We start from the raw sequence: 14,859 nt of genomic DNA on the forward strand, positions 1-14,859 counted from the left end.
GAATTGAACCTTTCATTTGACCTAGAAAGTTCCTGAGGCTCTGATGGCATAAATGACTTGTCGAATGTCACATTGGTGATAACAGACAGAAGAGAGGCTTTCCAACTTCTCCAGGCAGTTTTCTTCCCAGGCAACTGCCCTTCCAATTCTAAGTGTTGGGATGGGACACTAGGGCCTTGATTCAAAATTACATGGAATGAGCTTCCAGAGAAGATTTCATAACTGGGAAAAGCCATTTCCTCTATCTAAAACTGGATCCCAATCCATGAAGGACTTTGACAAGTAAGACAATTACTTCAGGACATGACTGCACAACAGATGTCATGCTGACGTCACACCTAGGCACCCTACAAAGTCAACCAAACCAGGCCTCTGAATGTGAGACTCTGACACAAGGAGGAAAGTCTAGGAAGTAGCTGAGGCCTGATGAGCACTCTAGTTACACGAACTCTGCTGAAGAAAATGTCTCATTTCCCCTTTCAAAAGCATCACCACCAATTAAAATCATCCAGCAAAGAGTAAAAACTGAGACCTCAAAAGATGAGTGGGTGCCCCCAGAGGCATTCAGAAAAGACCATCTACATCTCTTCCAGAAGCAAAAGGGAAATCTGGTTAAAAGCCCCAAATAATCCGGGGGGCGGGGGGGGGGTGTTGGGGGTTCAGGCAGGGAGAACTTACCTGAGGAAAATCACCATTTTTTGGTAAGAAGCTGGCAGAGCCCACAGATGCATAGTTTGCGTCCAGGCAATGTTGTCTGTTGATGGAATCTGGGTAGGGGTAGGAAGGGGCAGTCAAATATGGCCTGGGGAGAGAAAAGAAAACAGGTGACTATGATGGCCTCCCTGAAGGCAATACTTTCAAAATTCCCAGAGAACAAGGCACTGTGTGTGTATCATGGGTAGCTCTAGTCTGGTAATGATTAATGGCCAACACTGTTTTCATGGGGACACAGACAAGCTGAGGTGAGTCCAGGAGGGTGACCAGTGTGGGAAAGGGCAGAAGACCAGGTCTGAGGATCATTAGCTGAAAGAACAGGAATATTCAGCCTAGAGTAGAGCTAACTTAACCCTCCTATTTTGCCACCCATATCCACCTGCAAAGGTCTGTCAACTCTGCTGTTTGTCGTTTAGGTGTTTTTCAGTCATGTCCTATTCTTCATGACCCCATTTGGGGTTTTCTTGGAAAAGATACTGGAGTGGTTTGCCATTTCTGTCTTCAGCTCATTTTACAGATGAGGAAACTGAGGCAAACAGGGTAAAGTGACTTGCCTGGGGTCATCCAGCTGGTTAAGTGTCTGAAGCCACATTTGAACTCAGGAAGAGAAGGCTTCCTAACTCCAGGCTCAGCACTTTATCCACCACTAATTCTACCTACCAAATTTAACTTAGAGCTCCACAACTCTGCAATTCACTTTACTGTGGGTTTTCAATTCTTCTCGCAAAGAACTGAAATCACATCGTAATGAATCTTCCAGCCTCCAACCTCTGTCCTCAGTAATCCATCCTCCCTCTGCTGCCTGAGTAATCTTCAGGATGAACGAGTCCTCTGAACTCATCCCTCCTCTACTCACAAACATCCAGTGGCTCTCCAGTATGTATCAAACACAGTATAAACGCCTGATCCCAGCATTCAAGGCTCTCTACAACCTGGCACCCAGATCCCCTTGCCTAGTTCCACAATCTGGTCCCTTTAAAGAATCACTTCCAATGGCTTTCCTTAAACAGAAACACTCTTTTGTCCCTGATGCTGGTCTTGTCCTCTCCTCTCTCCATCGCTCTGCTCACATGGTTTGACCAACCAATCAGTCAACAAGCGTTCACTGTTTGACACTTATGCGCCAGACACTATGCTGAGCACTGGGGAACATAAAGAAAAGTGGTCCCAAGCCTTGCCCTCAATGAGCTTTCATTCCAGTGGGAGAAACAGCCCGCATGACCAGGTACATACAAGAAGCATACAAAGTAAATACCAGATGACTTCAGATGGGAAGGCAATACTCCCCAAGACCTGGAATGTACCATCCTCAAACTCCCACTTTCTCCATCTACTGAAGTCCTTTTCTTCCTGCAAGGTCCAGCTCAGGTACCATTTCTTCCTTGCAGCCATCACTAATTTCCCCAACTCCCACCTCTCAGTAGAAAGTAATCTCTCTACACTCACATTTCTTATAATATACTATCTGGACAACCAACAGTGACAACAGATGTCACCAGAAGCAGCAGCTACTAGTAAGGCCTATGATATGCCAGGGCTACGAAGCCCTAAGACTCCATAGAAGACCCTGAAGATCCAAGGCTTTAAACCTCAAAGATCTAGAAGGCCCCTTTATGAGTAATAGGGGTCAATGCAACCCAAGGTCGAGGAAAAGAACTTAGATCAAGAAAAAACAGGGACAACCTTCCCAACCAAAAACAGGGTAGGAGACAGATGTTAGATCTGCCACAAAACCCATTAAGGCTGCAGTGATGAGTAAAATGAAAATCCCAACCACTATCAAGAATTTCTGGAGATCCAAAGGTAGCCCTCCCCCCCAAAAAAAAAATCAAGAAAAGGTAATTATCGACCTCCCTGAAAACCATGATTAAAAAAATCCAAACCTTAGACACATTTCAAGAAATGATAAACAAAAACTACCCAGGTCTATTAGAACTAGACCTCAAAATGAAAGAAACTTCAAAAGGAAAAAAGTCCCAAGAAAGTCATAAAGAAAATCCAGTTTCCCCATCAATGAAAAAATATAGCATCCAGAAAAAGAGTTCAAGTAACAAAGAGCCATAGTTAGGACCACACAAGACCTGGTAGCTTCAACAATAAACAAAAGGAGAACTTGGAATACAATATTCCAAAAGGAAAAGGATATGGGCTTACAGGTAAGAATAATTTATATTCCAAAGTTGATTATAATCCTACAGAGAGAAAAAATACAGAAACAGAGAAATAGAGAACTTTCAAGTATTTCTGATGAAAAGACCAGAGCTATATAAATGCTATAAAGCAAATATATAAGAGTCAAGAGAAACCTAGAAAAGTAAATTCATTTGAACTGGAAGGGGCTGTATAATGAGGTAGGGCTAACACTCTAATGGGGGAGAAGACATAAATGTCTCATAACCTTTATGTCTTCAAAATACAATGAAGAAGACTAAAAATTAAAAAATCAGAGAAGCTTGGGGTAGACTGGTTCTTTTCTGGGGGTTAAAATAGGGGAAAGAAAAGGGAGGGTGGAAAGATTATAACAGTGTAGAAAGAAAGAAGAGGGATATAATTTAATTTTTCTCATATTTGGGGTGTGTAAGAAGAACATGTAAACTGAGAGGAAAAAGTGGGAGTAACAGGTATTATATAAACCCCATTCATCTGGCACAGACAAAGGAAGGCTAAACCACACACACACACACACACACACACACACAATTTGGTGTGGAAATACATAAAATTCAACAGTGAAATAAGTGGGAATGGGTAAAGGGAGGGAATGGTTAAGAGTGAAGACAATACCAAGGAGGAAAAAGTTGCAAAACAACAACAATTCTGTTTCTATAACTTCCTAATCCTAAAGAAGGAATTCAAAGCAAAAAGAAAAAGAAAAGAACTGAAACCTATGGGGTGTCAAACAACTGGGGAATGGCTGAATAAATCATGGCATATAAATATAATGGAAACTCATTGCTCTTTAATAACTGATGAGACCTTTTCAAAGATTCCTGGAAAGTAGGAATTGAGGCTAAGTGAAGTAAGCAGAACCAGAAGTACAATTTACATGACAACACAGTCAAGAAAAACAACTCTGAACAAAGTCATGACAAATCTTACTTCTATGGGACCTAAAATGAAGCCCTTTTCCAGGTAGACAGGTGATGGATTCACGGTGCAGAAAGAAAAATACATTTTTGTGCATGGCCACTATGCGAATGAATTTTGCTTGACTATGCTTACTTGTTACCAGGGGTCTTAACTGGGCTTTTTTTGTTTTTTTTTGTTTTGGGGGAAGCAATAGTCATACCCAACAAAATGGGCCATTAACACATTTTAAAAGATGAATAGAAGAGAACAAAATGAAATTCAGTTTTGAAAGTAAAGTATGGGGTGTATGACATTTTTTTTCCTAAAGCAAAGAATACAAAATGAAGACTCACTTTTAAATACATTTCTCTTTTTTATGTTCCACTATGTGGATAGAAATGTTCACTGTGGGGTGTATAAGTTCAGAATCAATAAAGTAAATTAAAAAGACACAAAGAAAATGGCCATCAATTAGGGAATTATTAAATAAATTACAGTATATAGAAGCGATGGAATATTATTGTGTAATAACAGATAATGAAAATGAAAACTACAAAGAAACTAGGAAGTTATATGACAGATGCAAAGAGAAGAAAGTAGAAAAACAGTAAGCATGAGGATTACAAAAACATAAAGGGAAAGAAAAACAACAAAAATCTTGAAATCAAATGCTATAAAATTATACTGACCAAACTTGGCCCCAAAGAAGAGCTATGAGACTACACCTCCCTGCGTTTTCTGAAGAAGTACTGACTATGGATGTGGAATATAACACATCGTGTATGACTTGGTTATCTGTTGATTAATTTTCAATTAATCCCTCCCCCCACTTTAGTCTTTGTTATAAGGTATGCTCTCTGGGAGGCAAGAGTAAACAGGAAATGAAGATTATGTAAAAATAAAAGATATCAGTAAAAATTTACATTTAAAAAGATAAGATCCTTGAGACAAATGCTGGTGTTATATCTTTGCATCCCCAGCCAAAAAAAGCACTTAATAAATGTTTGCTGAATTGGATGACATGATCATTTGTCTTTCAATACATGAAATCCCTTCATGTAAATGAGAGATAAAGCTTAGAGAGTTCTTATATTTATAAGAGCAGGATGTGAAGTAATGGATATATGCCAAATGCTTTTTCATCATAAAAAATGCTATGTTAAAACCTAACAGAATCATGTATTGTCTACACCTCTCAGGCAAGTGTGTAATGGTGAGGGTGTGGTCAGATGCATAATTATCTTCAAAAGCCTATGGGTCCTCCTCATTTTTTCAACAAACATGCTCTCCAAAAAAACAAATATCCTTCTGATAAAGAATTAGAGAGATGAGAAAACAGGGATATAAATTAGTTGATCCTGATGTCGTCTTGGGTCTCTTTACTGTGGAGAGGGGGTTACTATTAACATGTATGATCTTTCCCATTCTTGTGGAATCTTTCCCCCTGAGATATCTTGAAAAATAATCAGTGAGTACACCCCTAAAGTTATATCATGTACAGCATAGATTGATTCTGTTTATATTCTCACGACTTCTTTTCCTTGAGCACCATTTCCACTTCCTCCACTGCAGTGCTACGGTATTAGAACTGAAATATGTTGTTTCCTTAATCACCAATGACATGAACCAGTCGTCAATGACATGTTGTTTACAACAAACATGTAGTAAGCACTACATGCCAGGCATTGTGTTAAGCCCTAGGATACTAAGAAAGGCAAAAGCATGGTCCCCGACCTCAAGGAGCTCACATTCTTGTGGGAAAGACAACATAAAAATAACTAGGGACACACAAGTGTAAACAATGCACTAGCATGGGAGAAGGGGGAAAAGAAGATCATCAAGATATGAAAGACATCAATAAAGGCCTATTGCATAAGGTGGATTTGAGCCACATCTGGAATGAAGTCAGAGCAGCCAGGAGGCGGAGGAAAGGAACCATTCTAGAAATGGGGAATAGTTAGTGAAAAAGCACCAAGTCTGGAGATAGATCGTTGTGTGTGAAGAAGAGTGAGTGAGGAACGGTGTCAGCCTGAAATAAAGAAGACTATCAAAGTAGCAAAAACTAGGATCTTTAACTGGAGCAAGGGAGCTGCGATTCAGAACACCACATTTCGAGTGCCCATGAGGGGCAGAGGGAACAGGGTTTAAATAGCAACAGGGAGGGGCAGCTAGGTGATGCAGTGGATAGAGGCCCTGGAGTCAGAAGGACCTGAGTTCAAATCCTGCCTCAGACACTTGACACTAGCTGTGTGACCCTGGGCAAGTCACTTAACCCTATTGCTTAGCCTAAACAAACAAACAAACAAACAAATAAATAGCAACAGAGAGAGAGAGTAAAATGGAAGGCATGCAAAGCTGTTTCATAAGCTGCTTTGCATAACAACAGAAAGCCCATAGTCAGAACAGCAGGCTGCAGGTACAGTAACAGGGAGTTTCCAGAGATATCCTAAAGCTCGTTCCAACCAGTTATCACAAAACCTGCTCCAACCACAGGGTCAGGGTCAGGCAGGCCCTCTGACGGCTGCATTCAGCAGCAGCAATTCTTTGTATCCCTAGCACTTAGACCAGTACCTGGCTGGCACACAGATGGCACTTACTAAATGTTGACTGACTCACTCTCTAAGAGCAAAGTCTAACAATGGAAAAGTAGGAAGAGGCCAGGTTGTAAAAAGAACACTGAATGCTAGAGTATTTCCCACGTGATTCTGGAATTAATAGGGAGTCACTGACGATGACTGAGTAGGTCAGACGTGTGCTACAGAAATGTTGGCAAAGGGAAAAGGATCTACATGTACAAAATATTTATGCAGCTCTTTTTGTGGTGGCAAATTGAGGGGATGCCCAACAGTTGGGGAATGGCTGAACAAAGTTGTGTTTATGAGTGTGATGGAACACTATTGGGCTATAAGAAATGATGAGCAGGCAGACTTCAGAAAAACCTGGAAAGACTTGTATGGACTGATGCTGTGAAGCGAGCAGAACCAGGAGAACACTGTACACAGTAACAGCAACACTGTGTGATGATCAACTTTGACAGACTTAGCTCTTCTCAGCAACACAATGATCTAAGTTTTAAGACAATTCCAAAAGACTCATGATGGAAAATGCTATCCACATCCAGAGAAAGAGCTATGGTTGTGAATGCGGATCAAAGCATACTATTTCTCTCTTTTTTCTTTTTTTTCTTTCTTTTTTTTTTCCATTTTGTTCTGATTCTTCTTTCTGATGCGAAAATATGTTTGATGTGATTGTACATGTATAGCCTATGTCAGATTGCTTTTGGTCTTGGGGAGGGAAGGGGGAGAGAGGGAGAAAAAAAATTTGGAACTCAAAATGTTAAAATCTATCTTTACATGTAAGTAGAAAAAAATAAAATACTATTAAGTGGGAAAAATAATTTAATTAAAAAAGAGGGGAAAAAAAGAAATGCTGGCAGACCCATTGCATTTTGTGTCCATTTGCTGTCCTTCTAGGCTGTTCTACAAATTCTCTTAGGATGATATCACTTAACTAAGTCTTATGTCAGGTTTTCTAAGGCCCATTTTCCCCACCACTGCTGTTCACTGTTTCTGAGGCCAGACCACTCTGTAATCTTCCACCAATCACCAATCACCTCTGGAATATTTGGCAAATAAGCTTGCAGACTAAATTTGGCTCTGTCCCTAACTCTGCCCTGGGGAAGGCAGTGATAAGCAGAATCAGTGCCTTTACTTTTACCCAGTTAGCAACTTGTTTAAAGAGACAAGACTTCAGCTTTTAACTTATCCCAGTATCATCTTCTCTACTCTAGCCTTACCTGATATTAATTCTGACCTTTGACCTCACAGGTCAACAATGCAAGTGCACAGAGACAGCTGATTCTGACATGGCTCCCACATAATAACCTGACATTTCCCAGCTTTTAAAATAATCAATTTGGTGGGGTTTTTTTTTTTGGTTTGGTTTTGCAATGCTTTTCAGGCCCAGCATGCTTAACACCTCCTGATTATCCTATGGGGAAAAAAGTCTTCATGACATACAAGCAGAAGGTGGCCACACTGAGCTGGGCCATTCTCTAATTGTATCTGTTTCATGGATTGCTATGGCCAAAGAATGAATCACCTAACTGCCCAGTAGGCTGGTGATGTATCTCTGTATTAAGCAAGCTGATCCTTAGCCAACAGAACTGTACTCAAAGCCTTTACTTTCCTATTTGGTGTGAATAAATGAATAAAAAGTATATTAAGCATTTATTAAGTACTGAGCTATGGGTAGAGATACAAATAGAAAAGCTAAATAATTCCTGCCCTAAAGGATCTCACCTGCTAATGGAGGAGACAACACATGGGGGGGGGGGGACTGGGAGTCTGGGAAGTCACTAAAGAACAATAGGACAGTCCACAGATGTGCCTTTTCCAGAGGCAATGGTCCTGCTTACGACACAAATACAAACATTTGTTTCAGTATATGTCATTATATGATGAACTTATAAGTATATAATTATATTTACACATTACATAATAAATTATTTAAATTATAGAATATATTTGTATAATTACATAACAAAAAATCTCCCAATTTTACATAAGCAATAAATTATTCCAAACCTTCAAGATAGTTTATATCTTGATAAAAAATAATATTTTACATCATTTATATAGTTATACCAGCATGACAATAAACTTTTGCCAAACAAAAGCTTTTTTCTAAAACCTGTTTAATCTGAACATACCAACATATAGCAGAAAATCAGACAAACTTGATGGAATTATAACAGTAAATACCATTTAAGGGAAATAAATTTGTAACATTTATGAAGCTTAATGTTTAAGAAATTAAACCTTTTTTGTTTGGTTATTTGGACACTGCATGATTCAGCAAATTAGAAACATATCTTGCTATGCATCAATTAGTGGTACCATTCAAAACACTCTTCAAATAAAAGGCCATTCAGTGAGCCATTTTCCACATAAGGATGGCCTTTTATTTTTATTGACATGAATGAAATACAATTTCTTCAACAAATTCAGTGAAAATTGTTATGGGACAAACTGGACATTCCTTCAAGTAAAAAACATTGGAAAAAACCCCACAAAATCCTACTGTGTGAATAAAGGATCCGCATTAAGCATTCTAGTATCAAAACACATTCACATGTTTTGAAAATCCTATAAATGCTTGCTTATCAAAGCCACACCCTCTAAATTCAACAATTTATCAATATTTCTTCAGGGGTAGATTCAAAAATAAAAATGAAAAAAAAAACATTCTGTTCCCTAGAACAATTTATTACTGAAGCTGGATGGAAAAAGTAGAAAGCAAGGAATGGGAGTGAGTTTACACACGTCTCCTGAGTGAACACTAGCTAGGCATAAATGGCTATCGGAAAGATGGAGATTCAAGGTACCAGAGGGTACAGAGCCCAACGGATCAACTCATCCTTAGCATGCTCTTCTGGTGGGCCCATCTGAATCCTTGAGCAGCAGCAGGACAGAAAACGGCCAGAGTGAAAATGAAGACCCACATTCTCTCTCTGAGAGTGCTAAGATGAATGGCTTCATTCCTCCACTCAGGGTCTTGCCTACAAATATCCTGCTCTCTCATCCAAGTGATTTGTAGGGATAGCAAATTTCACTGAGCAGGAGATAACAGGATCTTCCCCTTTCAGACTGCCAAGTCTGCAAGCTAGGACATCAGAAGCAAGTAACAGAAACAACAGGGAGGTAAGGCCTTTTTAGATTTGTGTGGATAATTTTGTACCTTATAAAGGTACTATGAGAGGGATGTGACAATGTGAGGAAAGTAGCTGGGTGGCCAGAAGAGATTACCAATTTACCCCCAGGACACAGACCAGCACAGAAAGGTTTACTTACTCATTTACATGGACCACCAGGAGACAATGTTTAGTAATTACTTGGGCAAACAGCCACTGTATTTATGGCAGGCAGAAAACAAGCTTTGGCAAATATAGCTCCCATAAATTCAGGGTTAGGCATCTCACTGAGGGGATTCAAGTCCTATACCAGAAAGAGCTCTTTCTGTTCCACTTCCTTCCTGGGAGGTGACAGACCTCAGAACTGAGGCCCTGAGACAGCAAAACTAGGGAGGCTTTGGCCAGTTGTAGGTAATGGTTCCTACCCTTTCTGAAAGAACACAGCAGTACCACAGCAGAGGACCACAGCTAAGCCTGAAACTGAAGACAATGGAGTCTCCAGCTGGCCAGTGAAGAGCAAGCCCAGGATGTCCAGTGCACTGACTTGCTCAGCAAAAACCGGCATGCCCTAGGAGGAAGTCCAGTCTAGCAGACAACAAACTTGGCAGCACAGAAGCAGCATGAGGAAAAAGTGAAAAAACATGAAGAAGACCGTGAAAAGTAGAAAGATCTGGAAGTCCAGCAGCACCAGAATTGAGAATTGCCTTATATGTGAACTGCACATATGTTCTTCACATGGATCCCTTACTTCAGCTAGATTCTAAATTTGGTGCCCATGCTCCCCACAGATGCTATATTTACAGGAAAACATGCTCAGGTTTTTCAGAATGATTTGTAGCTACTGTTTTACTACGACATTCTAGGAAATGCCTTTCTTTGAGTTAATTATGCCTACAGTGCCCAATGTTAACGGGAAGAATACTGATGGGGGCTTGTGAGCCCAGGGAATTAACCTACAAACCTGTGAATGCCATGTTGGAGAGGAATCCCAAAGTGGGTGTTACATTTTCCAGGGTTTACTCTGATGGTAAAGCTTTCAAAAACCCTGGGTCATCTTCATGACTCAATGAGGCATCATTGCGGAGAAAATTAAAGAACAAACAGAAACTCTAAAAAAAGAAGACTTGTAGTATCAAACTAAAAGACAGAAAACTTTCCATTAGCTTTAGCTTCACACATGAGATGCAGGCATCCAGTTATCTAGCCAGGCCATCTCACCACATGCCTGCTCCTCCTGCAGCTGCTGCCACTGACCTGCTCCTCCCCACCTGACCAGCATCTCCCACACCAGGGGCTTCCTGAATCCATGCCCCACATAATGGAGAAGTTAATCCACTCATCTGTGGAGCTCCTCTTCTAGTGTCTAATTCAGATGACTGGTGACTGTGTATGTATGTATAAATTAGTCCACTATATCTACAGGCTGGCCCTAGACACCAGTCTGTTTCTGTTTCCCATCCCATCCAGCTATCCAGGCCACATGCTGGATACTAAGGCCATATTCAATCCCACATCACCCCAGCTTTCCACCTCCCCAAACAAAAACTACCTTCCCGGATTACCTCTTGACTATGTGCAGTCTTTCCTTATTAGAATATAGGCTCCTTTAGGACAGGGACTATCTTTTTAAAAAAATCTTTGTACCCTCAGAACACTTGAAACAGTGCCTAGCATAAAGTAAAGTGCTTAATAAATGCTTTTCCATTCATTTATTCACTGACTCATCTATTCATTCATTAAGATTAAATAGATAATCCAGAATTGGAACAAATCCAGGAGGACAAAAACATGTAATTCTTGGGTCAAACCAACCCCAAATTGTAAATCACTAGGGAAAGGCATCATTATTCATGTTTTAACCCTCCAAGTTATCTGTAAGTAACACCAGCTAATAAAATCGACCTCAGCACTCCTGTGAGCTAGCAGTGGGCACACCCAGACACAAATCCAAGAAATGGATAATACTACAAACACTCAGAGGTACACGATTTGACTTCTTTCTCCCCCAAGAGTCTCCAAGCCATATGACCAAGAAACAAGTCTTTCGGTTTCAGTTACCAGAATACATATACCTGTTAACTCTTTACCTGACAGAAAGAAAATCTACATAGGTATTCTGCAGCAAGTCTCAGTAAACTGTACATTAACTAAATGTTTACATGTTATAATTATGAGTGGAAAAGCTCTTGGGAGAGTACCCCAGGGACAGATGCTTGTGATAGCTCAGATTCGTACAGTAATTTACAGTTGACAAAGCAGTTTTCTTACAAAGGAGACAGCCCTAGGATTACTAACCATTTTACAGATGAGGACGCTGAAGCTAAGAGAAGTGAAATGACTTGTCCGGGGCCATATTGCTAATAAGGAGCCATCTTGGGCCTAGAATTCCAAGGCTTCCTTGACTCCAAGGCCACTGCTCTTTCCCCTGCTTCACACTGAGAAGCCAAGCCAAAAGACGGTTCAGAAGACACCTAAGTTTTCCACAGACACATTTCTGGACCTCAGTTTCCTCCTTAAGATGGTAGTAACACCCACCTCCCACTATGAAGACAGTGCCTATAAACTGTCGAGCATCTTACAGCCACGAGCTGCCATCATCATTAGTATCTGTCCCTCAGGGTTCCCTCCTATGGGATCTTAATCTTACAAGCAAAACACAGCTCATAGCTGTGAAGACAAGCCTTTGTAAATCTATTTTTCCCTCACTTAATAGTATTTTATTGTTTTCTAATTACATGTAAAGATGGTTTTCAACATTTGTCTTTGTAAGATTTTGAGTTCCAAATTTTTCTCCTGCCCTCCCTTCCCTTTCCCCTCGCCAAGACAAAAAGCAATCTGATATAGAACCTTTGTAAATCTTAAAGCACAAAAAGAAATAGTATTACGGTTCCCAACTAACAATCCTTTATAGGTAAAGTAGAGATTCACTGAGAAATGAGAAAGCAATCAGGTCCAACTCCCTACCTCAACGATGGATCCCCGATACAAGGGGACAGCCTCTCTTGACTCCTTCCCAACAGGAAGCTCTATTATTCACTAGGCTGCAGGTACTCACCCCTCCCCCAAACTTAGTAATTATCAAGTTCTTTATCACACTTAGGGAAAATCTGCCACCCAACCAGCACCCCCCACCCCCGTCCTAGTTCTGCCCCCGAGAACCACCTACAACAAATCTGTTCTCTTCCCTCTGCTTTGTTTTCAAATATTCTTCCTGCAGACACCGGAAGACTCAGTTCCTACCCGCCCACCTCCCAAGTCGAGTCTGGTCAAGGCTAAATCTCTACACACCTGGAAAAATGAGACACATCCACATTTCTTGAACACCCTAGAAAATTCTCATCAAAGCAGATTTCAGGAAGAGATAGCCCAACACCCCCAGTGGGGTCTCCCACAACACAGGGCAAAGCAATAACCTCATAATGCTACTGTTTTTGACCGAAGACCAGCATAAGACATAAGGAGCAAAGAGTAGCTACAAAATGAACCTTAAGATATGTTAGAGCACAGAAGACCTGAGTGTGAAAATGGATAACATATGAATAAAGTTCATTTCATAAAAGGAATTATCAGACCAAGACACTGTTCTATCATTTTAAGCATAGCATCTAAAGCTGCTTTTGGCTTTCAGCCAGTGCAAAAATACTAACTGGAGGGGCACCTAGGTGGCACAGTGGATAGAGCACTGGCCCTGGAGTCAGGAGGACCTGAGTTCAAATCCAGCCTCAGACACATGACACTCACTAGCTGTGTGACCCTGGGCAAGTCACTTAACCCTGATTGCCACGCCCTTCCCCCCAAATAAAAATACTAACTGGCTGTGTGACCTTGGGAAAGTCACCCCCAACCAGGGAAACCTGGTACATGTATTGGGCAGATGCTGGAGAGCATCTATTCTCTGTGCCAAGGTTCCTCCCCACTTTAAAATCCTATTACATTCAAATAAAAAACCACTCTCATACTTAACTTTGGGGGCAACAGACAAGTTTGCATGCAGAATAGTGGTATGAAGAGTCCTTTTTGTGATATCACCTCTAAAATGTTATTCATTATCCAAATTCAAATTATTAATGATATTCTTTATTGAGAGAAGTGCAGCACAGTATAAAGTACAGTGGGGACTTGGCATCAGAAGACCTAGGCTGGAGTACGGCCACTACCATTTCTTCACTAAGTGACTCTGGACAAGCCATTAACTTCTCTTGCCCTCAGTCTCCTCATCTGTACAATGGGTATAATGACCATGCTCTGCCTGAGGCACTGTGGTACAGCAGATGTGGAGTTAGAAGACAGGTGTTCACATACCCACTCTACCACTGTGTGCCTGTTGACAGGTCACTTAAATTCTGAGAGCCTCAATTTCTTCATCCATAAAATGAGGGGGTTGGGCTTCTAAAGTTGTTTCAATCTAACAAACATTTATTAATAAGGCACTGGGCTACACTCTAGAAATATAGAGACAAAAAGAATAACACTTCCTACCCTCAAGAGTTTACATTCACTGGGGAGAGTACAGTATGCAAACAAATAAGCACATACATGATATCTGAGAGGTGGAAAAAGAAGAATTAGATAAGCCTTCCTGTAGGCACATGATCTGGGCTTTGAAGGAAGTTAGAATTCTAAGGGAGAGAGAGCCAAGGGTCATTTTAAGGGAAGCACCTTGTAAGATATAATGCAAACATTATCAAAATGGGAGCCATGTGTTACTGATTTGTGCCAGTTAAAATTATCCCACTTCTCTGCCCCCTCCCCCCCCAAAAATAAACTTTTGGTATGGCCTAGCTCAGGACCTGGGGTCTGAGAATTTTAAAAATAAAATTTTGGTAACTGTATTTCAATCTAAGTAGTTTCCTTTGTAATCCTCTGCTTTTTCTTTATGCATTTCACAGCCTGACTCTGAGAAGAGGCCTTCCCCCAAGACTGAGAGCAAAAGGGGGACCAGGGCCCACAAACAAGGTGAAGATTTGCTGGCTCTTGACGGTTCAATATTCCCAAATATCTGTGTCTAAGTCCTTCCTCAACCAAGAGTTTCCCCTGCACACTCTGATGGACCGGTAGAGTCATGTGTGTGACCATTAAAGTCTAACCTTCCAACGATAAGCTTTTGCCATACTTAACTAGGTTAGCACACAGCTGTCCGAATGTGGCACAGCAGGCCACTGATGCGGGCAGCACCTGCCAGAGCCTGCATCCATAGGCCTGGCCCTGGCATACCAAAGGTCACCTCTACACCATGACTGAGCAGTGGGGAAAGATACAGGACAAGAGGTTTAAGGGTCCTTAACCTTCTGCTATGTCAAGGTCACCAGCGGCAGTTAGTCTGGGGCAGTCCACGACCCTCTTCTCAGAATCATGTCGTTACATGTATAAAATAAAACAAGGAG

General features: G+C 40.9%; 1 protein-coding gene across 3 annotated transcripts in view; it reads right to left on the reverse strand.

Moving 5' to 3' along the window:
* SBNO2 (strawberry notch homolog 2) overlaps positions 1 to 14,859 on the reverse strand; it is a 231,629-nt gene that overhangs the window by 121,476 nt on the left and 95,294 nt on the right. For all 3 annotated transcript variants that reach the window (XM_078154089.1, XM_021009040.2, XM_078154088.1), the window contains one exon: positions 679 to 802. In XM_078154089.1, the coding sequence (XP_078010215.1) occupies positions 679 to 802 (124 nt within the window). The remainder of the gene's footprint in view (positions 1 to 678; positions 803 to 14,859) is intronic.

The sequence above is a fragment of the Phascolarctos cinereus genome, unplaced genomic scaffold (assembly GCF_003287225.1).
Source record: "Phascolarctos cinereus isolate Bilbo 61053 unplaced genomic scaffold, phaCin_HiC Scaffold_4;HRSCAF=312, whole genome shotgun sequence".
NCBI lineage: Eukaryota > Metazoa > Chordata > Mammalia > Diprotodontia > Phascolarctidae > Phascolarctos > Phascolarctos cinereus.